The 26,659-nt window shown below is 48.3% G+C and overlaps 1 protein-coding gene across 1 annotated transcript in view; it reads right to left on the bottom strand.

Moving 5' to 3' along the window:
- Stab2 (stabilin 2) overlaps positions 1–26,659 on the bottom strand; it is a 135,463-nt gene that overhangs the window by 81,462 nt on the left and 27,342 nt on the right. Inside the window, exons 10-25 of the mRNA XM_050145546.1 lie at positions 23,264–23,397; positions 21,414–21,496; positions 20,668–20,817; positions 19,753–19,893; positions 18,867–18,923; positions 18,603–18,728; positions 16,772–16,825; positions 16,399–16,479; positions 15,106–15,258; positions 12,167–12,229; positions 10,353–10,439; positions 9,755–9,841; positions 7,847–7,958; positions 5,577–5,757; positions 3,119–3,215; positions 1,964–2,122 (exon numbers count right to left, since the gene is read on the bottom strand). Of these exons, the coding sequence (XP_050001503.1) occupies positions 1,964–2,122; positions 3,119–3,215; positions 5,577–5,757; positions 7,847–7,958; positions 9,755–9,841; positions 10,353–10,439; positions 12,167–12,229; positions 15,106–15,258; positions 16,399–16,479; positions 16,772–16,825; positions 18,603–18,728; positions 18,867–18,923; positions 19,753–19,893; positions 20,668–20,817; positions 21,414–21,496; positions 23,264–23,397 (1,765 nt within the window). The remainder of the gene's footprint in view (positions 1–1,963; positions 2,123–3,118; positions 3,216–5,576; positions 5,758–7,846; positions 7,959–9,754; positions 9,842–10,352; positions 10,440–12,166; positions 12,230–15,105; positions 15,259–16,398; positions 16,480–16,771; positions 16,826–18,602; positions 18,729–18,866; positions 18,924–19,752; positions 19,894–20,667; positions 20,818–21,413; positions 21,497–23,263; positions 23,398–26,659) is intronic.

The following is a 26,659-nucleotide window of genomic DNA, read 5'->3' as shown; positions in this document are numbered from 1 at the left end:
CTTTTCCCACCCCTAGTCGTCACTGCCTAAGAAACACCCATTGTGGTCTGTGGTGCTCTGAATAGGCTCAGATATCTGGATGCTTTGTCCTTAGTTGATGGAACTATTTTGGGAAGGATTAGGAGGTGTGGCCTTGCTGGAGGAGGTGTGGCCTTATTGGAGGAGGTGTGACTTTGTTGGAAGAGGTATGTCACTGGGGGATTTGAGGTTTAAAGAACCCATGCCAGGCCCAGGCTCTCTCTGCTTCCAACTTGTAGATGAGATGTAAGCTCTCAGCGGCTGCTCCAGCATCATGCCTGCTGGCCTGTTGCCAGGTTCTCCACCGTGATAGTCATGGACTAACCCTCCGAAACTGTAAACAACCCCAAATTAATTGTTTTCTTTTCTAAGTTGCCTTAGTTATGGTGTCTCGTCACAGCAATAGCACAGTGCCTAAGACATGGTCTAAGTCACTGAGATATTAGCATAATGAGCCCTCAGCACTACGGACACACTGACCTGAAGGGACCTAGAAGGTTCCCTGGGCTGGGTAGTGTCCTGCATGCTGCTGGCTGCACAGTCCCGTTTCCTCTTACCCTGTCTCCTGGTCACCTCACTACCCTTTAGCCACCTCTGAGGGGATCTCACTAGAAAGACCTCCAAGAAGACCCCTTTGTTTGGAGGTGATGAGATCCCAAGGATCCCCAGTACTTCCATCTGTTTAGGGACCAAGCACCCATTTATCACCCCATAAGTGTTAGCTCTGAACAGCTTCCACAGGGGAGGCACATGGTCCCTATTCCTGGAGCCAGGAGGAAGGAGGAGAAAGAGCAGTATCTGGGACTCCTAGAGACCTCCTTCCCTGGCACTCCCTTTCCTGGCACCTCCTTCCCCGGCACCTCCTTCCCTGTCACCTCCTTCCCCGGCACCTCTTTTTCTGGCACCTTGACAAGGCCAGAATGTCACTGGTTGGGTGAATTCTGTCTGAGAGCAAACAAGGGGCATGATCTGGCATCAGGATCTCACCAAGCACCATTCAAGGACCGTGATGCCCCAGTTCCTAACACATGTAAGGAAATGTGTCCTCTAAGGCAGAAGGATCATGAGAGAAGGGCTTGGAGTCATCACAGAAAGCAAGGTTAGGCCTTGCACAGTGCCCAACTTCATGGGGAGCATATATTTCTCAATGAAATAACCTGCAGGTTTAACAAAGTCCAGCTTTAGAACACAAATGTGAGAGATTGTGTCATCACTCAAATGTGTGCATGTGTGTGCGTGTGCCTGTGTGTGTATATGGGGAGAGTGTGTGCATGTGTGTGTGTGCGTGTGTGTAAGTATGGGGGAAAAGTGTGTGTGTGTGTGTGTGTGTGAGAGAGAGAGAGAGAGAGAGAGAGAGAGAGAGAGAGAGAGAGAGAGAGCGAGAGAGAGCATATATCCTGTTTATCCTGGTTCTTCCTTCTGGGCCTTGTGTTCCCTTGACCTTATGGAGCCTAAACTGTTTTGGGAGGAAGGAGGGCAGACGGACCGGCTGGAAAGTGAACACCTGTCATCTCCTTTCCTACAATCTTAATTTAGTCAGTATCTTTCCCCCGTAACTCCCTAATTAATTCCCAGGCAGTAGCCTCTGCCTCCTTTCATGAAATGAAGCCACCTAAAATTGGTAACAAGCTCTAGAGTGTTCTAGATACACGCACGTGGTCCCTGGGGGTTGACTGAGACATCTCTGTATTCTGACTCACAGCAAGTTTGATTTGCTGTGCTGCAGAGCGAAGTCACTAACCTCTCCGTGTCTCAGCTCCTCTGCTGTACTACATCACAATGACGCCGATGTCACAGACTTATCGTGATAATGCTCCCATTCTCCCGACCACAAATGGGGGCAAAAGTCATAGGAACGTCATAAAAAAAGAACCTCTATGGTAGTGACAAAAAAAGCCACAACAAGAATTCTGCTCCCCCTTTTCTTTCTCCCTCAATTACCTACCTGTCCGGGGCCTACGTATAAACAGGTGGCATTGTCATGGCAGCCGCCTGTGCCAGGCAGCAGGCAGTTATTGATCGCCACACAGTCTCTTCCGTCCCCTGTCCAGCCCTGCTGGCACACACAGACATGTGCCCCTGTGCCAGTTCGGATGCATTCCGCCTGCAGGAAGAACAAAGGCAAGACCTTTGAAACTGTAGTCCCCCTTCACGGGGCCCAACGTCGGAAAGGATCTGGAAGAATGTTCTAGAAGCGTGCAATGGAAATGACAGCGATGCTTATTCACACAAATGTAATAAACCAGCTGGGTGATCTCGAGGGAAAGGTGCTTGGCCCTGGTCTGCTAAGGGCTAACCACTCACTGCCTTGTGTTAGTGATTCAGCGAGAGACGGCTTTTATTGATTTACAGAAGCAAAGAATCCTCCAGAGCAGCGGTTCTTAACCTTTCTCATGCTGGGACCCATTAACAGTGCCCCATGTCGTGGTGACTCCCAGCCATAAGATTATTTTCCTTGCTTCTTCATAACCGCAAGTTTGCCAGTGCTATGAATTGCAATGTAAATATCTGCTATGCCACCCTGTGAAAGGGTCATTCGACCCTGTGGGTTGAGAACCGCTGCTCTGGAGAACGGTACTGTGATCATCTGTATTTTACAGATGGGCAAACAGGTCACCAGTGTCACCCAGTTACAGAGAGAAGCACGAATCTAGGGCTCCGTGATACTAGGGTCCAAGATCCTCTAAGCGATACCACAACTCTTGATCTAGGGTTGGGATGGGCAACATTGCCAACTTGACAGCGTCTAGATTCACATAGGAGACATCATCTGGGTGTGTCTGCCAGGGAGTTTCTAGATTAGGTTAACTGAGATGACAAGACCCACCCTGATGGTGGCTGGAACCATGCATCCGCATAAAACCACACCCTGATTATGGCTGGAACTACACATCTGTATAAAACCCAACAGGCTTTGGCAGCTGTCTCTGCCTTCCACGATCTAAGGGAGCACGGCAGGTTATTTTTTTCCCTTAAGAAACATCTTTCGTCTCCATGGGGTGACTTCAGTTAGTGGTTTCTTGCTGTGTTACTTGTAAAAAGCAAACAACGTGAAAGGAAGCAAAAGCCAGGGCTCTTGGCTCTGAGAAACGGCACTCACGTTTGGACTACAGCCTCCTCTGGAGGTTGATCCCACGCAAGGGTCCTTCTTAGAACAGAGGGCTCCGTCCCCTTCGTAGCCTTCATTGCAGACACAGCTGTGAGGACAGAATGAGTACAGTCAGACCAGGATACCCAGCGCTGGCCACGCAGGTGCATGCAGCCAGCTAGGGAGGAGCCCGATGTGCCCGGGACCATAGTGGTTTGCTCTGTGCAGAGAGCCTGGGTACAAGCAGGGATGGATGATTTGGGGGTCTACAGTCAGGACTCTCTACCTTAGCCATTGTGTGGCCTGCCTGAGTCTCTTCACGACTGGGACACTATCTTCTCATTTGGAAAATGGCACCGATACTGCGGGGAGCTCATCAGAGTTCACTGGCACCATCGGGTGCAGTGGTGGCAGCTGGCCCGCTCTGACCGGACCTGAACTGCACTCTTTATAACCCGTTCCATGCTAGTTTTATTCCCCTGCTTCAGCAGAGACAAAACTGTCTGTGGCACAGGTCTGAAGATACTTGAACATGTTAACAGGTGAGACCCCTCTCCCCTTCTCTGGTCCTTTACATAACACCCCCAGACAGACAGATGGACAGACACATACTCAAGTGTACCTCCTGTGATATGACAATTTCTTATTCTGCTTCCAGACATCCCTTCCAAAATACTCTGCCATAATACTTTTGCTGTCTAATGTGGGTCATTTGCTCATCCATTCATTGGTTTGATCAAATCTATTGAATGCCCTGTGATAGAGGCCGGGATACCACGTGGCTTCCCTCAAACCTCCATGTCCCCCTGAAACTTCAGCAACATGTGCTTAGAAAACTATCGACTATTTATTCAGGACCAAGTTTCCCAGAGGAAGTGATCTGTCTGGCATTCACACACAGAGAGTTTGATTTGTTCCAACACAGGTCTCTGTGCTGCCTGAGGTCATGCAGAACATGCAGACATCGCTGCGCATGCAGACATCGCTGCCGGTGAGCTGGCATTCTCACGGGCGATTTTAGGCATACACACTGACATAGTTCCCAGTTCCTGAGGCAGAAACATCACGTAACCACAGGGAAGACACAAAGCCTGCTCTCTTTAGGGTGACAGTCCCTCGAAACAAGGAAGTAACTATTCAAATACAACTTAAGGAACCATGTGAGAACAGGGCTGGGATTCTGGACATCCTGTGTATCCTCCAGGGTATTGGAGGTGGTTATTGCCCTCTGAACCAGAGGAGAGCAAGCTTTCTGAAGGCATCTGCTACTCCCTAAAGCTGCTGTAGCTCTTCCGCAGTTAAGGAGACGAACGCTAGTCCCTTCCACCGTTCGACTTCATGGCGAATGCCCTTCGCAGGGGAGCTGCTCTTGGCACCTTTGGAAGTAAAGATGTCTTCAGAGCAAGGACAATTTATTGCTTCCTTCTGTGATGGTTTAACATTGACTGACAGTTTGGTCGAACACCGAATTGCCTGCCTATGAGACAGGCCTCCGGGCATGCCTGTGAGAGACTCTCTAGCTTAGGTTAGTGTCTGGGCACACGTGTGAGGGGACATGCATATCTGGTCAGCTGGATGGGAAGTCCTACTTGAGTATGGGCAGCATCATTTCACGGCCTGGGGTCCAGGACTAAATGAGGAGAAAACAAACTGAGCATGCGCGGTCATCTTTCTCTTCCCTGACTGCAGATGCCATGTGACCACGTGCTTCAAGCTCCCGTCACCATGGTGTCCCTACCAAGATGGACTGGACCTTGAAACTGTTTGTGAGTCAAAATAAACTCTCTGCCCTTAAGTTGCCTTGTCGGGGCATTTTGTCTCAGGAGTCACACAAAAAACGCTTCCTCCTTCCTCCTCTTCCTTATTTTCCTTTTTTTTAAGGTTATGATTTATTTGTGTATGTGTGTGTGTGTGCGCATGCACATGTTCTCTCACACACATGCAATGTGCATGAATGCACCCCTAGGGGTCAAAAAATGGTGGTGGGTCCCTTGGAGCTGTAGTTGCAGGCATGGGTGTTCGGAACACAACTCGGCTCCTCGGGAGGAGCAGCGACTGCTCTTACCTGCCGAACCTCCTCTCTACTCCCTTTTTCGGATTTTTAAAGCAAGGTCTTTCTGTAGCCCTTGTTGGCTTGGCACGTGTAAGCAATCCCCTTGGAGTGCAGAAATTGTAATATGTATACCCGTGACCTTCACTGTTTTCTTAAATGCGCTCATAATAAGGACAGATCTCTGAGTAAAGCTCAGAGAGGTAAACTAACTTGCCGAAGGTCACACAGCTGTTGCATTTCAAAGCAAGGGAAAGCTAAAAGCTGGATTCCACTCGGTCTTAGCGCCCACAAGAGCTGCCGTATTGTCAGCCTGCCCAAGCGTGCCTGACTTTATCAAGCACGAGGTTCCGGCTGGTTCCACCCACAGGTGGCGCCCGCGGCCTTGCGTGGCGGACGGCCTTTCTTTCCCACGCCTACCTGGCTGTCCCATTGCTGTATTTACAGGTGGCACGGATGTGACAGAGCTGTACGTAGGGTCCGCAGGCTGAGGGCTTCTTGTCGCAGAACCTCCCGGAAGTGCCCTCTCGGCATGTTCCCAAGAGGCAGGCTCCGTCGCTGTCTATGCGGTTATCACACGCTCCGTGGACACACAGGCAGGCTGCAGGAGAAGGGGACAGGCTGTTCAGGGCTTGGAGGACCGTTTCCCATAGGAACACAGTACTGTGGAGGGTGGGAACTGTCTCCGCCCCCCACGCAGTGCTGTCGAATCAGAGCTGGGTTCGAAATTAGGATTTCTCGGAGTGCCAGGGGCAGCCTTGGAGAGCTGACTCTTACCCCTACTCCCAGGAGGAGGCTATATTGGGTCCCAGTGTGCCCTCTGTATCTGTGTGTGGGCGTGGAGGAGAAGGTGGTTCGTGATGTGGCGAAAAGAGCTAAGGAACCCAATTTCCAACTCCTCTGTGGTTGGAGACGCTAGCTGAGGAGTTTCTCACTTTTTGAAAACATTGGAGATCTTCTGTTTGTAGAACTCAAACATGGGATCAGGTGTTCACTCCACATTTGGAATCACAGTAAACCTAGTGATAATTAGTGGCCGGTATCTGGGCTCGACTTCATTCGAGGTCCTGGACTGGCTTCTCGCCATCTCAGTAGCCGCCCTCTGTGTCACAGCGTAAGTACGTTCTACATTTTAGATGCCTAGGCAGAGGCCCAGAGAGTGGAAGCAAACCGTCCAATTGGTCTGTGAGTTCCCAGTCAAATACACTGCAAAGGAAGGGTGTGTGTTCATACCAAATGTGTGGAGCTAGTGGGGTAGCAATAGACGTGACTTGGTCTATTGATTATTTAGTAGATATAATTTCTGCGCTAGATCATAGCCCCCAGTTATGATCTGGATTGATACTGTGAACAACCTGTGATGTATTCTTGGATTTTATTTATTTATTGGTCTTTTGAGACGGGGTTTCTCCGAAGCTTTGGAGCCTGCCCTGAAACTAGCTTTTATAGACCAGGCTGGCTTCAAATTCACTGAGATCCTCCTGGCTCTACCTCCTGAGTGCTGGGATTAAAGGTGTGCACCACCACTACCTGGCTCCTGATTTTGTATCTGTGACCCACAGATCAAAAATATTTTTTAAAAAAAATCCCTATGTCTGTTCTAAACGTATCCATATCTTTCTCTTGTCACCATTGTCTAAAAAACAGCCAGGCAACATCCCATTTGTGTGCGATTTCTATAGTATTTGTACGGTGACTCCCCTGGAGGGCGTTCATGTGTGAAGCTGTGTATAGGGTCCAGGCAAAGACAAGGGTTTTTTAAGTGGAGGGCTAGAGCAGCTGCAGAGTTCAGTGGCAATGAGGAGTGTTGGGACCAATCCCCATGGCTAGTCTTCATTATCTGGACAGAGACACTGTAACACTTTCTCCACTAAACTAGAAATGCACATTTAACTTTTCAGCTGGCCTGACTTCATGGGAGGCTCTGGCCTATTCCTTTCATTTTGTTATATTCTGATTTTTAGCTTTGAAACAGGCATCTAAAAATGTATGTAGTTAAATATACATATGAAGTCATTTTAAAGAACAACTCCTTTTCTGCGTTTCTGTGTTAGGGCTACATTTGTATATGCCTACTGCCGGACTTTCTATATGTTCTACAGACTTTTTGATACCTATGCCCCTGAAGTGTGATTACGGCTGTTATAATAACAGCAAAACAAACAAGCAAACAAAAAAACAAAAACAAAACAGTAAGAGGTCACAACAGTAGCCAGCATGTTTTCAGTATGTACGAGTGTCCTTGGGAGAGCTTTCTGCATATAAGTTGCGATGAATCTATAAAATGCTTATTAGTGCCTCTGCCTTTATTTCATTTGCTATTTGAGGGTGCGCTCATCCAAAGACACGATTCTAAAATGGAGGCACTGATGGGTAAGGATCATTTGAGAGGGAGCAGATCTAGTTCTCGAAAGAGACTCTGTTTATGTGTTCATGAACACAGAAAGTGCTTTCTAAAGAACAGTGGCCAGATCAGCACTACCAGTAGCTCCCTCCCCACTTTTAAGTGAATTTTCTCTGACTCATCCCAGAGAAAATCAGAAACTCGTCCCCATGTGCCCAGCTGTCTGGCATATGCTATAGTTTGGGAAGCATCACTTAATAAACCCACGGTGGGACGATGGTGACCACAAGCGGAATCCACAAGACGTCAGCATCCTTGGGATGAGCACGAACCCACGGACACTTACTTCTGTTACACCGAGGTCCGTATCTGTTGGGATCGGAGCAGAACTGGCACCTGGAGCCTTGGAAGCCATCCTCACAGATGCAGGTCCCATTGCCGCTGAGGCCATCTATGCACTGAGAGCAAAGGCAGCCCCGTGGGCCATTAGGACACATGTGACAATGAAGGAGAAGCAGATGCTTTTGCTTCATGGCTTGAACTTGAACTCAGCCTCGGTCCCACCAGAAGTGACTTCCCACTCCTTGCAGGAGGCAGAGTCATTTTGCTATCACGTAGGATGTAAAAATGGCACCCAGCTTGGGGAGCCTGATCTAGGATTTAGAACCTGAAGGGACAAGGTGCTGTATAGCTGTTTCCTCTGAACTGAAACATTCTGCAAGGAGCGAGGCTCAGCTGGGAAGGTTAGCTAAATCTAGACCGCTCAGGAAGCTCACAGGACACTAGAACAAAGAAGCCTAAACGATTATGACCCACAGGGAGCCTCGGGGAGCTTAGGTGAGCAGGGAACACTGCCTGAGGCCGGAGACTCTTCAGTGGTGTCAGGGAGATGGGCAGGCAGGGGTGGACACAGCTTTCTTGAGTTACCGCTAGGGCTGGGGTGGGCCTTTACCATGATGTGGCTGCTCCGCCACCCTTGCTTCTGGATGTAAACCCAGTGAACTCACTGGTTCGTCAAGACAGACCCGGATGACTTGTTTCTCCCCAGAACTCTCTCTGGGGTGAATAGAACTGTTCATGTCTCCTCAGACTGAGCCGTATCACAGAAGTGAGACCCTTCACTCAACACTGAGGGGGTGGCAGTAGGCAGAGGCCTTCAGACGAGGTCCGGCTCTGTTCTCTCTACATCCTTGTTTGCTCAGTGTGTTTTCTCCATTGTAAATCTCACTTGCTCGCCTACTGTTTTGGTTGGAAGGAAAATGGCCCCCAAAGGGAGTGGCACTATTAGGAGGTGTGACCTTCTTAGAGGAAGTGTGTCACTGTGGGGGTGGGCTTTGAGGTCCCTTTTGCTCTAGCTTCCCTCAGTAAGGTAGTCAGTTGACTTCTTGCTGCCTCTGAGTCAAGATGTGGGACTCTCAGCTCCAGCACCACATCTGCCTGCATGCCGCCATGCTCCCCACCATGGTGATAATGGACTGAACCTCCAAAACTGTAAGCGAGCCACCCCAATGAAAGGTTTTCCATATAAGAGTCGTCGTGGTCATGGTGTCTGTTGACAGCGATAAAAACCTAACTACGACACCTACCTGCCCAGCCCTGGCAAGACCATGTTGATATCGGTTATTGCACATCAGAGTTGGGTGTGGGCTACCTTCCCACAGCCACCAGGCCCCAGGCAGCACTGCTGCTCTCTTCCCACCTTCTGTGTGAGACAGCCCGCCCCCACGTGGCTTTCCATTTGCAAGAGCAGTGGTGTAGATGCGGATCTATGAGATTCCCAGGGCTATAGTTTTCCTACATGAATTTACCATTCAGTTTGGTCTTGACCTCCAAATAGACAAGGTAAGCTTCAGCTTTTACATTTCACTAGATTCTGAATTTGGGTTTAAAACACAACAACAAAGTGGCCATTGGCCAACACTACTATTATTTGGAAGTATCACGGAAACCTTTGACATAGGATCTTCCACAGGCTTGGAAAGCGATGTTCAGAGAGTTTTTGAGTCGTCCAAGATCTCATGGGGAACTTTAGGGAGGCAGAGATTAAGCAACATTCTCCCTCCTTCCTTCCCTCTCCTGTCCCAGACTCCTATGCTGCCAGGCACCTCCTGTTTCAGCAACAGCTCCAATTCTCTTGATTCCTGGGAACGCTGGCCAGAACTGCTACTTTTTGGCTTAAGATTTTTCACCATTACTGCATGACTTCAGAAAGGTCAGTACACATGAAACAGTGCGAACCAGGGACTACACTCACCTGCCCATTTCCAGAACATGGATTCAAGAAGCCTCCCGGACACGGGTTGCAGTCAGGCCCAAAGAAGCCGCTACAGCATTTGGGTATCTGGAACACACAACACACACACTGCCCTTGGGGACCCCAAGGAGGGCACACATTTCTCAAAAGAGAGGTGTTTTGATTTCCACTACTGGGATACAATGCCACACCCTTCTTAGGAACTGGGATACAATGCCACACGCTTCTTAGGAACTCGCTAGTGCTTTACCGCCAGGGTGTTGAATGTCTCTCATACGAGATGAGTCAGTCCCTGTGTTTCTGGACGGGCATTCCGAAGAAAATGCCAAATACGCATTGTCAGGGACTTGAGTGGAAGGTGGTGCACACGTAGGGGTCAGGGGCATGGACTCTATGTTAAGAGGCAAGGGGACTCAAGGATTCAGGGAGGTAGCGACCCCACCACACTACCCTGTCTGCGTTCTGATTACCATTCAGGAAAAAATCCTACATTCCCACAGCTCATTTGTGACCATGCAGACTCCAGAGCACGGTGGCGTGGCTTGGAGCTTCCCAAGTCCTAGTGTCCTGGGTGGAGTCCTGGCTGTCCCCTCCTCACCTTCATGGTGGCATTACAGTACTGGGCACAGCCACTTTTCAGGTTCTGTGTCCTGCTTCTGTAGACACAGTTGCGTGTGAAGAGTACCTGGGAGGAAGCCAGAGGGTAAGAACGCTGTCGTGTGCATCCCGGCATGCCCTGGACATTACACAACCTCTTCCTGGGGCAGCCAGTCTGCTCTGTAGTGCCGCTGGTCCCAGAGCAAGGCCACACCAGCACACCAAGTCCAAATTAGACTGCTATGTTCATGAGGCCTCTTTCTTTGAACAATCTGTGGCACAAGGATCTTCTCATCTCCTCTCATGTTATGGCAGGCATCTCTAATCGATCACTGAACACTCTGATTTATCCTGCATGCGGTCTGGCTTCTCCCTCTGCTCTACAGCCAACCATAAGCTCACGTGGGCATTCTGGAGCCAGGAAGTATTGATCTCTTCTTTGTGGAAAAAAAAATCCACCAACTGAAATATATATCAGTAAGCTTGAGACTTACTCTTAGATTTGGGGGTTGATTAAAGACATCCTTCCATTTGTAAATCTTTGTTGCTAACTCTTATTTTTAAGGGCTCAATGGGCTAGGCACGGTGCATATGGCTGATCAGCTAGCCGATTCATGCAAATGTTTCTCATGTTCCTTTTTTAAGACATATGGAAATCGAGGAGCTGATAGACCAAGCCGCTTTCCCCTGCTAGCCCTGCTATAATATGGTCCAGAGACTAAGTCTCACGACTCTGTCTTCAGTATCGCATGGTCTCTGTGAGTCTTGGCTGTTTTAACTGACATGGGACAAGGATGCTGATATCAAGTCTCCCTCTAAGAATTTAACTCTCAGCTCCGATTTTGTATTAGATACACCTTTGTGTTGTTTATTCCCAGGTCTTAGGCTCTGCTGAAGAATGGATCTTGCCAGGGCCACAGGATCCTAAAATCTTATCTACATATGCACCCTGAGATCACGAGGGAAGGAGTATTTTGGGTAATGAACCAGGGTGGATCAAGGCCATCTCAGGAGCTTTTATGGTTCTTGCCGATTTCTTTTTCTCCCCCTCTCCCCTACCACTTTAGTTTGAGGCTAACTAAATGGTGTCGGACGTACAGAGTCCTGATCCTACCATAGGCCATCAACTCTGTGTCCTCGCCTTGATGACGTATGTCCTTCCTAGTTTGATGGTCGATATTAAAGCCACAGGATCTAGAATCACCCAGAAGACACACCCTGGGCGTGCCTGGGAGGGAACATCTAGATAAACTGAGTTGATCCATCCTGAGTGGGGCAGCACCGGTCCATGCATCAGGGCCCCAGACTCCTCAACAAGGAGGAAGCTAGCATGCTATGCTCTCCCTTCCATGGGAAACTGTGTCCCCTTGAGATGTGAGCCGAAATGACTTGCCAGGAACTTTATCCCAGCAACTGAAGAAGTAACGAATCCTCTAGGGTTGCCGCATAGAGCAGGTATGACAATGTCTGTCATCCAGCCGTCGCTGCGGTACCAACGTGTTTCTCCTGTTTCCTAGCTGACAGTTTCTCGAAGGACTCGTGGGAAACGGCTTCATTGAGCACAACAAACACTTGAGCACCCATACCTACTTATGTCTAATATTCTGCTATTGTGAATTTTATTTATACTTAACCCTGTTTTTATCTACAAAGAAAGAAACTTAGGATAGTTTAACCAGAGCCTGCTAGGTATCAAACAGGTGTGTGGAGCCTTTCCCTCCCACTGCAACTGTGGTAAAAGCTAGAAGGAAGCGGACAGAGACGATGAGACAGGACAGGGTGGGCCTGCCCAGGAAACAGTCTGACCACACTCACCATGGGCTCAGAGTCAGCAGGACATTTGCTCCAACGTATCAGGGAACAGCTCACACAAGTGCCCTGAAAGAGTGACAGTGGTCAGCACAGGTGTTCCCATGAGGCCTCGGGGAGAGGGAGACGGCCTTCAGGGGTGTCGGCTTCCCTCCTTGTGAAGGGGCCTCCTTTGGGCTCTCCCACTGTCCCTCCAGGTCCTCCCTGGGGTGCAGGAGGGAAGACAACACTGGATGAGAGTTGTGGACTCTGGATATATCCCACGTTTCCCTTCTCTCTCTGGGCAGAGCAGCCTGTAAACAGGTGGTAGCATTCTGATCTCTCTGATGGAGAAGCCCCGGCCCCCGACAGGACCCTTCGGCCACCCCAGGGATTTAGAGCAGGCGCCTAGCAGTTCTAAAGCTGAGCAATAAAACTCAGCCTTCCCATCTTGCCTTTGCCTCCACTGGTTCCTAATTTGGGAAGGAGGAGATAAGATGTAAGTCCGCAGGTCTGTCCATTCTCCGTAATGCTCTGAAACCAACATCTGGCTGGTTGTGATCAACTGCAGGTGCTTCTTGCAGGAAGAGAGCAAATCAAGGATTTCCTCCTTGCTTCCACACTGGTCAGCACACTGTCCCTAAGCTCAGCCTGCACTGGTTGGCACACAGTCCCTACAACTCTCTGTATTCTCTTTTGCTTTTCCTACTTTCACGGGTATCCCCGTACCTCACTCCTAACTCTTTGGCCATGGGTGGGATGGTTGCTGTGGTTGTATTTCCCTGCTTACACTTGCATCCACATGTTTGTGTTCCTCTAAACCATCTGTGATAAATTCTGCTTCCTGCAGGGACTTGACTTAAAAAGTGCTATTTATTAAACTTCTAAAGTCCAAACATAAAATGTCCAAAGGCCACCATGCTCCCAGTATATCTAAAAAGGAAATTTTAGGAAGTTTAAACTATTTCTACTCTTTATAGATCTAAAGACATATTTTGCAGAGGAATCACTTGGGCTTTTAAGACAGCTTTCCAATCCAAACCACCCCGAGCTAAGCACAGCAGGCAGGGCTGGCTTTAGACCTAGAGAAAATGGTGAGGGCTAAGTAGTGGAGGAAGGGCTCATTCTTAGGCAGCTCCTGGAGAGTTCTTTTCCCTATCAAACCACAATTCTTTGGGTTGTGATTCAAGCCCACATCTTGAGTTTGTCCCTGAGAGCGATGAAGAAGCTTTTGAGCACCCAGAAGCAGAACACGGCCAGCAGTGAGGCTGCCCTTGCTTGTGCTACAAACTTCTTTCTCTGGACAAACGGAGATGCCTGTGGCAGAGGACTCTGACAAGCACATTAAATGATTAAATCCGGTTCTCTTTCTCATTTTTGCAGGTCCCCGTTTTTTTAATAGGTTCACATCTGGGTTAGGAGGGAGGCCACTCTCTCTGGCTTAAGCCAGGCAATGTGCCCGTGGTGATTATTTCCAAACAAGGAACCAAACAGGTTGCTGCCAGGGGCTTCCCAGGAGAGTAAATGTTTCAACCTTCCTTAAGAAGGGCTGGTCAGAGTGCCATAGCCATCCCCAGACGGCATCTGACTTTCAGAGGTTAGGCTTTATACAGCAGAAACCAACCAGTCATTGGATCAATCAAGAGCCCTGGGACCAAGAAATCCAGTCACCATTCAGCCTACAAGAGAGGACAGGAAGGTGGCTTGCTGGCATATGCCTGGAATCCCAGCACTTGGCAGCTGATCCATGAAAGCTGTGAGTTCAAGGCCAGCCTGGGTTACATATTGAGACCCTGTTTCAAAGAGGAAAGGATGAGGTGGAGAAAGATTAAAATGTAAGCTTAGGTGTTTTACTCTTGTTCCCTTGTCCAGTGTCCATGTTCCGATGATACTGTGAGATCAATTATCACGACTGAAATATCTCACAAAGAAAGATTCTTTGTAATTTGGGCTTTTTAGTCCCAGAGTTCAGTTAGAGATTGCCCATGGAGCGATCTTGGTAGTAAGGGTGCTTTAATTAGAATTTGCTGAGCCACAACAGCTGATACTGAGCTAGGAAAGGTTATCAGAGGGCGAGAAGCTCATGAAGAAACAGAAAGTCGGGTATGTGGAGAAGAAAAAATTACAGAAAGACAAGCAAGTCCCTCGGTCAGAGCATCCACCAGCCAAGGTTCTATTGTCTGTTCTCCGTGGAGAGAGTAAAGTGGTGACCTTGAGCAGGTGTCCCAAATGACAGGGGCAATGGAAGTAAAACGAAGGAGACCAATCCTGCACCCCAGGGGGAAAACCCTGCCCAGATTTCACCCCTATGACTGAATAGGCAGAATAGCAACACTCCTCCAGTGCATGTCTCCCCAAACCTCAGAATGCGACTTTGTCTGGAAATAGAGCCTACAGATGTATTCAGGCTGGGGAGTCCCTAAATTCGGTGACTGTTGTTCTTACAAACCCAGGAGAGGACACATGGGGAGCAAAGCTACCAGAAGTGAGGGCAGAGATGGATGGGTGTGTGTAGCTACGAGATGAAAAGTGCCTGGGGCTTCTGGGAACTGTCAGGAGCTCGAGATTTAGTGAAGCAGTGTGCGTTTATGTTCCAAGCTACACAGGAGGCAGAGGCAGGGGGATCTTCAGAGTACACAAATGTGAAGCCACTCTTCAAAGAATCAAAGAGTCCTGGGATTTCAGAGCCTCCAAGGACAGGATGGCCTGGCAGATAACTTGATTTCAGGTTTCTAGCACCCGTAAATGTGATAGAATAAATGACCGACAACTATGGTAATTTGTTATGGCCACATAAGGGACCCTGCACACCTTCAGGCCACCTCCGGTGGAAATCCCGTAGGACATTAAGGAGATCCATCTTTAGGGGGTGGTTTTAGCTGGCTCAGAACGGAGAGCACCGAATGCTTCTCTGCTCTCATTGGCTGTGCGAGCACCAACTTCCCAAATTTCCCGAGTTCCCTTACCAATCTCATTTCTCTCTTTGTTTCATCACATCGATGGGGAAGGATCGGGACGATGGAAGGAGGAAAGAGGACGCCGGTCAGTGTGTAAATTCGGCCGTTTTTGGCAGCGACCTCGGTTTCTTCCACTGCCACATCATTTACCAGAATCCGTCCCTGGAAGAAGCAGAGACACCTTCCACTCTGATGGCCAGAGCTGGAGTAATCCCCAGGCAGAGGTGCCCGGTAAAGGCATCTCTAGGACCCCGTGGTTTCTCCTCGGAGGGAAGGCTGCTAGTGGTGTCTCACTGTCAGCTGATGATTTCGTCTGTGAACTGGATCCCTTCCTGGGCAAGACTGTCCCTGCGCACGCTGATGTGGGACAGAGGCCCGTCTACTTACACTCACACAGAACTTGTTTATTTTACATCTTAGTTCTCAAGCAAAGATTCATCTGTTCAATACATTTATTGGCCTCAGATAACTCTGCTTTAGGCCCTGTGGAGGCATCAGACAACAAACAGACATCCTGCTGCTTCTCAGTTAGTGGGAGGGGGACAGAAAATGAGTCAATTCGTCAAGATTTCTGAGTTCTACCTTTCCCACGCCTGCCCCCCTGCAGATCAATGGCGGCTTCATTCTCGTTGCCCAGGTCAGAAGCCTCAGAGTAATCCTTGGCTATCTCAGGCCTTATCACTTGTCAAATATATTGGCGACGCACTCGGGAGGCAGAGGCGGGAGGGTCTCTGTGAGTTCGAGGCCAGCCTGGTCTACAGAGTGAGTGTCACAGCGTCTCCGAGTGACACCCGTCACAACAGCAACTCACTGACCATTTCACGTTCTGTGTTCTCTGCTGGATATAAGCCTTCCTCTTTTCCTTCTCGCTCTAACTCAGACTGTCACTCATGGAGGCTCTCGGCCACTATTTGCTGAAAGAACCGCTCAAAGAGTGGGGTAGCTGTGCGAACATCAGGACTGTGACATAGGGGAGAGAGAGCTCAGCTGGTAAAGTGCTTGGCTTTCCAGTAGGAAGACATGATCCCTAGGACCCGCTTTAAAAAGCTAGGCATAGTAGCATGCTCTTGTAACACTGGGGAGGTGACGACAGATTTCTAGGGCTCCCTGGCCTATTTGGTGAACTCCAGGCCAATGAGAGACCTTGTCTCAAAGGGGAGGAAACCAATGGAATGACACACTCCTGGACAGTCCCCCCAGATGTTGCCTAACGAGACAAGGCTTTGTGTCTGTGAGGTAGTGTAGAGGAATTATCAGAGTAAACACGTAAGAGTCAGTACCAGCCATGGGCTGCTCACTTACGTTGTGGGTTATGTTAAAGTGCACGAACTGGTTGGCCATGGTTCTGATGTGAGGTGTCGAAACAAGAGTGGCCACTTCCAGCTGCAATGTGAAGAGATCGGGAAGTCACCCACAGCAATGCAGAGTCCCTATTTCTCACAGTCCTTGTTGCAAAAATGTCCTTAACCCCCTGATGAAATAATGGGAACTTGGATGTCATGGCTTTAAGGATTTCTTTGATAAAAATATCACAGACAACAGTTATAGACTGAAGGTTGCTTGGAGCTAATACAAGTCACAAATAATTCTCTGGCCCCAACATATTGGAATTCAGAACTAGGATCTGGTATTTTAAAAGCAGAGATAAAATAGTAGGAGGAAGAATAGGACCAACCTGGGTAAACGCGACAACGTGGTATCTTACAAGTTCCAGAAGTTTCCGAGAGCCCTGCAAAGGAACCGATAGCCTATGTCAATCAATGAAGAAAACTCCACATGCTTCTTCTTTTTTGTTAAGAGCCCTTCATTTTGTTTAATGATCTTGGATATTAATCACAAAAGACAACGACACAACCTCTTTATTAGGAAACTGGAGATAAGAAACTCCACGCACAAATAGCTGACATTCATCCAATCTCTTGGCTGTTCCAAGAACATAGCACACACATTTCATGTAACCCAGCATCCCTGTGAGGAGAGCCCACTGTTAACCCATTTTACACGTGATAACACAGAGCATCAAAACACAGCCAAGTCACACAGCTTCCTCAGGGTATGAACCACACCCTTGGCCACTCTGCTCAGCCTTCCCTCCCAAAGTCTTAGGTCACATTTTGGAATTTTACGACATCCATCACTTGCCCCATAAATCAATGTTTGCTTGTCAGGACACATACTGACATTTTAGGAGTGTTCCTCTCTAAGGATCCTGATCACCTATTCTCTCAAAAGAAGTCACCCTTCTTCCAAGACATTTCCAAGGTTTCCTGTTGCTTCAAAATGCTGGAGCAGCAATGGAAGAACCAACCAAACCAAACCAAACCATGGCAGTGCAACCTGACCGCTACCACAGCTAGGATCTGGGCCCTGTCAAGGAGAGCTGCAGGCAGGTACACTGGAGGGAGCCCACAGAATGGAGGAGCCAAAGGTCTTCGTTCCCTGTGGCAGAAGGTAGAGGCAGTGGTGTCTACCCCTGCCCTGACTCAGTGTTCAGTGTTGGTTGTCAACATGGGCTAATCAAAAATCACTTGGGAGATCCGTCTCAAGACAAGCCTGTGAAGGATTGTCTTGATTGGTTAATTAACGTGGGAAGCCCCATCTTAACTGTGGAGGACTCCTGCCCTTGGGGTCCCCGGGGTCGAATGAAATGGAGAAGGGGAGCTGTCTCTGTCTGGGTTCTAGGAAGTGAACTTGGGTCCTCTGCAAGGTCAGTGTGTGTGTGTGTGTGTGTGTGTGTGTGTGTGTCTTCACGTGTGTCTGTGTCTTTTCCCCTAGCATTTTATTGCTGGTACCCGAATGTATTGTAGCAAGGACTATATCGATGAATCCATAAACCTAAAAGGGAACAGGTTTCAGGTTCACCACAGCAGCGTGGCTGAGATGGCCTATGTTAGAGTGTGTGTGTGTGTGTGAGTGTGTGTGTGAGTGTATGTGTGTGTGAGTGTGTGTGTTCTGCTCTGTTCTGCAGGTCTGTCTCTTAGTCTCACATTAGTACCACTGGTCACAGTGGTTAGGATCAGACCCCAGAACTTGCTTGTTTTACAAGGTCCCCAGGGGATTCCTGATCACACCGGAGTATGGGAATCGTTGCTTTTAAAGAACTGGGCAGTCCCCATCCCCCATATTCTGTGTCATCAGTACTGAGCTGGCAGTGTGGTTTCTGGAAAGCCACAGAACAAACTTGCGACCATCAAACTCTCCCATTTGTTTGTCATTTTAGTGGAAAAAATTTCTTAGTCAGCTATTTATCTCTTCAGATTTTGCCTATTAGGTCCAAGAGATGATTTCAAACCATTTCAACCTTGATCTTGATAGAAAGGAATTCACAATCTCTTTTCCAGGCCCGACCCTAAATGACCCGCTGAAGGTGTAATTCTCTGGGTGACTTTAGAGTCGTATGGAACAGAAAACATTTGCTGGTTTCCTTATTTACTTGTTGACTTGGTCTTAGTTCAGGGGCTCGCAGGATGTACAGCGTGCAGAGCATCAGTGGGTGGCTACTCTACCTGTGGAGAAAGGAGGTAATCGATGGTGCCCGACTTCATGCTATCCAACGCTTCATTGCTTGGGACGAAAACGGTGTATGGGCCATCAGCACCACCTTCATTTAGGGTATGTCCAACATTGGTCTTCTGCATTGGAGAAATTAAATTTTATGTTTTTTTTGTTCACTCAAAATAATACTTGAAGCAGCCATCAGAACCTGTTTAAAGCGGAGATCTCTACAAAGGACTTGACCAGTCTTTTCTGAAATGTGTGGAAGGGCATACCTCTAGCAAAGAGCTGAACCTGCCGAATCTTGGCTGTAGGATTTTCATGATGGTTTGCTGGAAAGAGAGATTTTGCGGAAGAGTCAAATCACAGAACGGTTTGGGGAGTATGAACCTTGGTGTTAGGAGACGTCGCAGGGCTAACGTGAAAGATGAGCATCTTGAAAGGACAGCCTACAGCCATGGTTATACAGCTGTTGGTATGGGTGACCAGTTGTCTAAATTGTGCACTCTACAGAAGTCCCTGGCCACACCATAGAGGGCAGGAAGAAGAAATTCGTTGACTCTGGCTGCCCTCCATGATACACAGGAGTGAGCCTCTGGGACAACGGGCCTCAGACTGAGTTGTCTGGTGTGGCCACAGGTGAGGTTAAAAGAATCCATAAAAACATCCCCAGAATGTCTTTTATTCTCTTTGTAGAAGCACTCAAAAGTCTACTGAAAACTGTCTTTTTGCAGCTCAAGACCCTCCTTGGAACAGGAAGGCTAAGTGCTGGCAAACACTTTCTTCTTGGATGTTACTCCCCAGGCAGCAAAGAAGGTGGACATGGGCTGACCTCACTTATATTTTTTATTTTTTTAATATAATCTTTTCTCATCTTACATAGCTATTCCTGTTTTCACTCTCTTCCCTCCTCTAGCCCCACCCTTCCCCCACCCTACCCCCATCCTACCTGCCATCCACTTTTCAGAGAGGGTAAGGCTTCCCATGGGATGTCATCAAAGTCTGGCGCATCTCTTTGAAGCAGGACCAGGGCCCTCCCCTCTATATCTAGGCTGAACAAGGTATCCCTCCATAGAGAATGGGCTCCAAGACACCAGTTCAAGCACTAGGGATAAATCCTGGTCCCATTGCCAGACCTCACCTGTCCTTGACTTCTCTCACCTCAGGGTTGCTCTTAAGGGTGGGCTCTGTCTTGTCCATGGCTCTGTCGAGGATGTGTATAAGCCCATTTGAAGCAGCTATGTCCCCCTGGATGATCTTCACCTTTTCACCTCCATCAAGTTTGAGTTTTAATTGATTGTCCTAAGATATCAAAGAAAGAAAAGGTACATAAAATGAATATTGTATTCTGGGAAGAACAATTCTGGGATCAGATGTCAGAAGGCCTGTGGCTGTGATACTTGGGATAAGTCCTAGGATCTTACATGAGGATGAAAGTGTCTGCTTGACCCACCTTGCACGGTTTCCACTAAGTTCAAGTGAGATATTGTATGACATCACTGAAGAATATCACATGCAAAATTTGGGCAAGTCAGTGTCTGCCTTCCTCCAGTAAGCTGCAGGTTCCACTAGGGGATAACAATCCAATTGATTGCATTGCATCTTTTGTTATAATACGGTAGCTTTCAATCTGTGGGTTGTGACCCCTTTGGGAGTCGAACAACCCTTTCACAGGGGTCACATGTCAGATATTCTACATATCAGATATGCATTACAATTCACAACAGTAGCAAAATTACAGTTATGAGGTAGCAGTGAAATAATTGTATGGATTGGGTTGCTGCACCCTGAGGAACCTCACCTTTAGGGAGAGATAGCCTATGTACATGAACAGAAAAGGCTCGATTTAATTAGTCACTTGATTTAATAATTTGTCCATGATGATGGGTCAGTGGTCTTTTCCCTCACCTCTGTGGGGTCAACAGCGGTAGCCAAATGATGGTTGCCTTGAAAGCTAACTCAAGTCAAACCCAAACCAGACCCCATAATCCCCTTCTGTAACAGTTTCCCAGACTCCCTCTGGCCCAGCCGCTGCCCTGGTGTTGTCATGGGAGTGAAACTCGGAGACATTCTGACCTTATCCTTGTTGAAGATTTCCCCCGGCTTTCCGGTCAGTGTGTAGAAGGCGTCTGTTTCATTCATCTGCCTGGTGCTCATTTGCCCCGCAATGATGTGGAGCTTCACAAAGTACCGAGCCACCTCGTTGTCCATCAGAAGCTCCTTCACCTAAGAAGAGAGAGCCGGATGGGATGGTGTTGGAAGGAAATGAGCAAAGAGTGTGGCTGTCTCTGTCCTTGTCTAGAAGCTCTGCTGGAGGGTAAAATGAAGAGTCCTGAGCTCATGGTGTTAGCAGCAGAGATTTCAAGACAGTCTAGCACTGACTGTGCCATAGGCTACTAGTAACCATTCTTATGCAATTGTACACTGAAGAGGAGAAAGCACAGCAAGGAAAAATGCAAACACACAATTTAAGGAGAAAAGGAGCTCCAGGAAATGCAATGTTGCAGCAAAATCCTATGCTTAAAGAGATACAAAGTTAAGGAAAAGTCTGACGCCAAATGCTGAGCAAAATAAAGGAGGTGATGTCCTCGGGATAAGATCTCAACCAGGGAACCCTGCTGCTTATAGAATGGAAAGCTTATGCAGCAAAGGAAACCATCAACAAGTCAGAGCTTATGCAAATGTGATTAAAGAAAGGTAACAGACTCCAACCCAAGCAAGCAGAAGAACTTGAGTGTAATTGAGGTTTCTCAATTTAAATAAGATGCTGCCTGCTAAGGCATTTTACATTGGCCTCTCAGAGGGTGATTTTAGCTACTCACGTTGAATCCTTTTAATCCCTTGTCTGAGGGCAGCAGCACAGTGAACGGTCCCAGGATGCTCAGTGGCCAGGCGTAAGTTCTGTCTTAAGAGTCCAAACATACAGTGGAAGAAAAATGTCATGTGGGCCAGAGGTACATGGGAAGTGAAAGAGGTCAATGGGTCTGGAATCAGTCTGTCTCTGGAGGCCAATGGGTCTAGAATCAGTCTGTCTCTGGAGGCCAATGGGTCTAGAATCAGTCTGTCTCTGGAGGTCAGTGGGTCTAGAATCAGTCTGTCTCTGGAGGTCAATGGGTCTAGAATCAGTCTGTCTCTGGAGGTCAGTGGGTCTAGAATCAGTCTGTCTCTGGAGGTCAGTGGATCTAGAATCAGTCTGTCTCTGGAGGTCAATGGGTGTAGAATCAGTCTGTTCTCACTGCTCTGTGGTGACCTTGGTTAACAGAGGTTCTCTAAGAGCACACGGTACTGGATGTGCTGGCCTTACATATTCCCAGGAGATTTAGCTGTGTCTTTCCAGATGATCTGCTGTGGAAGGGCAGGATGTGACAGGGCCTGTGGACAGCCCTACAGTCCCTGACCATATGCCTGCCTGACTTAGCTGCCCATCTTTACATATAAGGATACAGCCCTTGGTTCCATCCAAGGGCAGTTCATGGGAGCCCGCAGTAGACTGAGTGTTCCATTGGCGCTCTCTTGAAAAGCAGAATATTTGAACATGGGACTTTACGTTTGCATTCTGCTCTGAGCCTTGCAAGCTGGGCAGCCAGTCAGTTTCCATCACCCAGGGGATGCTGGGACATTACACCAGGCTCTGTGCTCTCACGTAGGAGCCAGATTCCCGGGGAAGGTGAAACGCAAGCAGGGCTATGTCTAGGATGTCTAGGATGTTTGTGTGTGGGGTCTGTCCTTCTAAGGACACTCTGCACCTCCTTCTGTTCTCAGTTAGTGTCCTGAGAGTTCTCAGCTGAAGGTCAGAGTTGCTGCAAGGCTATTCTCAGCCCACGCCAGGTCTGTACCGCTTGATTCTCCCTGGGCAGCCTTGCAAAGGGTGGAATGTCACACAGGAGCAATGGTGAAAATTATTCAGAGGACACAGCATTGACCTGCAAGGACACTGCCTCCTTTACTGCATTCTTTCCAGGGAATTGTTTTAGCATACTTGGCCAATTCTAACATAAATGCTGATATTTTAAGAATTCTGTTCCATCAGGTCTGCGTTTTATGCTTTTGTTGATTGGTTGAGGTGCCTTGGTCAGCTGTAATGCTTTGTCCTTCAGAGGATGTGGCGTAAGAGTTTGTAGAAGGCATTTGGAACTGCATAAGCGTGTTTTGTGCTGCCATGCTCCCTAGGCCTGTGAGAAGATCTGTTACTACTACAGGTTAATTGGTAGCTTCTGGCTAAGGGTGAACACCGGCATGATTTGTCCAACATTCAAATGATACCTTCCCTGCTGAATATGGATACCGCCATGGGGCTTAGGTGACTCTCAATTCTCAGTGTCCTCTGCCAACTCTGATGCATCCTTGAAGAGTTCAGAAAGTCACGGAAAAAGGGGACAATCCTTTACATCAGCGACTGCCCCTCTTGCTCTTATCACTAGTCTGCTTGATGTATGGCAATGTCATGACCCTGGTCTCAGCTCTCTGCCTACTAATCTGCACTCGGCTAGTCTGCCTGGCAAACAGCAGTCTCCTTGGAAGCAGCCCTCTGGTCTTCCCCACCACCTGCATGGCTTGTCCCTACAAGGGCTAGCCCCAATGTACCAGCTTCGTCTGCCCCTTTCTACCTGCTTGTGTCTGGCAGACGCCCTGGCCTGAGAGAGGGCTGCGCTTGAGGAGGAAATCTGCATACCCAGGATGGAGATGAAAGAGGTCAGCCTCCCTTGCCACATTCCTCTGGGTTCCGTGTTTAATTCTCTGAGTCTCTCCATGATGTTTCCATAGCAGATCAGGCCGTCGCCCATGTAACCTTTCCGGCAAGTGCATCTGGAGAGAGGGTGGAGTCACATTCTCAGGGCCTTGGAGCCATCGAGAGCCGAGAGTGCTCAGCCCAGGGCTTCATTCCATGGGTTTTACAGGTGGGGAGAACAATATGATGGATGGGATTGGAGAGGCCAGGAGAGACACAGAGTCAGGGAGCCGTCAGTGGCAGAACCTGGTTTAGAGTTGCATTTCCAAAACAGATAATAACTAACACACACACACACACACACACACACACACACACACACACACGTCAGATAACTTTGCATGTTCCTTGTAGAAGTAACTTTCAAAGTGTAGTCCAGACCCCATTCACATAAGAATCACTTGTAATGCTTGCTACAAATTTAGACTCAAGAGCCTCAGGGCAGAATAAGCTAACCTTGATGGTTAAAACTGACTGCCAACTTGATTGGCTATAGAGCCACCTTGGAGGCAAATCTATGGACGTGCCTTTGTGTGGTTATCTAGAACAGGTTTACTGAGGAGGGTAAAACCCACTTTAACTGTGGGTGGCACCACTCACTGGACTGAACAAAAAGAGAAACGGACTGGGTGGTACAAGCGCTCCTCTTTCTCTCTCTCTCTCTCTCTCTCTCTCTCTCTCTCTCTCTCTGTCTCTCTCTCTCTCTCTCTCTCTGTCTCCCTCTCTCTCTCTCTCTCTCTGCTACAGACTGCAGTTGTCTCAAGCTCCTGGTGCTACGGCTTCCTCACCATGATGCCTCTCACTGCACTGTGTAGCCCCTGGTCAGTCTGGTTTTGTAATAAACATCTACTTCCCTCTCCAGTGAGAACACAGGCTTTGTGTGTCTTTGTTCGCTGTGGTCGTTCCAGAGTGTAGAACAGGGTTGGAATTCTTAATCAGTAGTCAGCCACTAAGTAGAAACTGGGTCAAATATCTGTCTGTCTGTCTGTCTGAGGAGCCAGAGAAACCATAGAGATTTGATGCAATAGTTCAGTCTCATAAGAAGATGTGAAGATATGCTAGCTGCAGCATGCAGCCAAATATCTAATCCTTGTCTCTCCAGGGGCTGGCAGGAGAGCATTGATTGACAGCATCTGGCAATCTCCATGGTTTATCATTGTACCTTGGCTAATTTCAGACTACTAACATGGTGTCAACAAGTCTGGGAAATTCCTGAAAATGTAGCATTCGGCTCTGAGTCAGGAGCGGAGGCTCTGAGTGGCAGCTAAAGCCGAGAAAGTGTGTAGGAAGGTGAGATTGACTAGGATCCGGGAGAGAAGCGAAACCAAACAGGAGGAAGGGGAGGAACTTTCCAGAGAGTAGAGCTGACGGGAGCTGCAGAGGTACTGCTAGGTTCCCACCAAACACAGAGGCGATGCCTTCGGGGCTGTATCCCAGGGAATCACTACACTCTCGTGGACCCAGCTGTGCTCTTGGAAAACAGCTCTATTTTCAAGTCCCTGGTACAAACCCCTCAGAACCCCTGCGCCTGGGCTGCAACCCTGGCCCTGGTCTTTCTGTCCTCTTGTTCTGTTCTCCAGTCCACCCTTCACTGAACCTCAAAGCAATTTCCTCCAAAGAGAAACCTGTTGCTGGCATGTCCCTTCTCTTACAGACAATATACAGAAACTGGGCCCCACCAGCAGCGCCGGAAGCACTAAACCGATACACGTTTAAAATAGGATCTCACTATGGAGTCCAGACGAGTCTCAAATTCTCAATCCTCCTGCCCCTTCCGAACTCTTTGACACAGCTGTACAATATCACACTATGTTTTCTTTTCAGGGGCTATTACGTTCTTCCTCTGCCCGCTTCCCCTCCTGGCAGCACTGACCCTTTATCTGACCGTAAAGGACCACACCACACTAATTGGAGTGGGAGCTAATTTAAAGATTATACTCTTTGAAGCGATACAGCCCCCAACGAAGAGGTTTGGTCTCAGTGCAAGCCACATAGGGTGCATCTGAAGACAATGGCCAGGACACAATGTGGAACTCTTGCCAGCTCCTAAGTATGTCTCTCTCCGCAAGTCCTTATGAGGCCAACGGTTTATTTCATGGGGAATGAGAATCCTGTCTTAATGGCCTCAGCACGGAGGAATGTAGGAGACGTAACTATTTTTAATTTTTACTTTAACCCTCAGGCCAAAGCCTAAGCCTTTGTGATTGTTTTCTGACTTGAATCGTCTCGGTTTCCCTGTGGCACAAAGCGGTGGAACCTGCTCCCCTCTTTGGGGAATGGGTTTTTTATTGAGTACAAACATCTTCCACTCTCTTAAGGCTTTAACAACACCTATAGGTCATCCGCATTTTATGTTATTCACTGGCGTAAGTAACTCTGGATGCTGTGTAAGCCGAGTTAGTGTGCTTCTTCCAGGGGTCTCAGGTCGGCTATTTCTTTTATTCCTTCATTGATTCATGAGTCGTTCCAGATGCTCACTCATCCCATTGTTTGGTCAGTGATAGACACCACTAACATCAAAGGTGACTACGATGTAGCCTTGCGATAGTAATAACTAGCATTTATCGATAACTCCTAGGCCAGGAATGCTCCTAAGAGAATTCTGTATTATCTAATTTAACACAATCCACATAGGAGATGAGAGCTGTTAAGAACCTTATTAAATTTTGAAATGTGTAAATTGTGTGTGTTTGTGTGAGTGTGTGTGTATAGTGTCTCTGTGTGTCTGTGGGTGTGTATACTTGAGGGGAATGTTTGACAATATCAGAGGTGTCAGATTCCCGGGAGCTAAAGTTACACGTGGTTGTGAGCTGCCAGAGATGGGTCCCGGGAGCTGAGTTCGGGCCTCTGCAAGAGTAGCATGTGTTCTCAATTACTGATGCATCTCTTTAGCCCCATTTTAAAATGAGGAAACGGAGGCCGGGGGCTTCCATATCTCTAGGTGTGCCCCTCGCTCATCACAGATCTGGTCCAGAAATTCTAGAGTAGACGTGTCCCAGGGAGCCCCGAGGGATGAGCACAGGGGAGGACAGCGGGGCTATCCCAGAGGAGAAGAGACACCAGCTGAGCATCACAGCACCGTGTGTGTCCAACTCAGATGAAGCAGGTGTACGTACATGTTGGAGGTTTTTCTACATAGAAGAGAAGACAGGACGCATGCAGCTAAGAATAACATGGCAGGGAACAGGGCTTGGACTGATGGGTGATGTCCCTCCCTAAATTCTCATGCTGAACTCTCCCTAGTGATATGTTAGGAGCTGGGGACATGTTAGGACGTGAAGGTGGAGCCTCACCGATGGGATTAGCGCTCTTAGGAAAGGGACTTGGAGCACTTGCTAG

Source organism: Alexandromys fortis, unplaced genomic scaffold (assembly GCF_014885135.2).
Source record: "Alexandromys fortis isolate MF-2015 unplaced genomic scaffold, M_Fortis_MF-2015_v1.1 scaffold_50, whole genome shotgun sequence".
NCBI lineage: Eukaryota > Metazoa > Chordata > Mammalia > Rodentia > Cricetidae > Alexandromys > Alexandromys fortis.
Note: the sequence above shows the minus strand (reverse complement) of the source record. Positions and strands in the feature narration are given on the sequence as shown.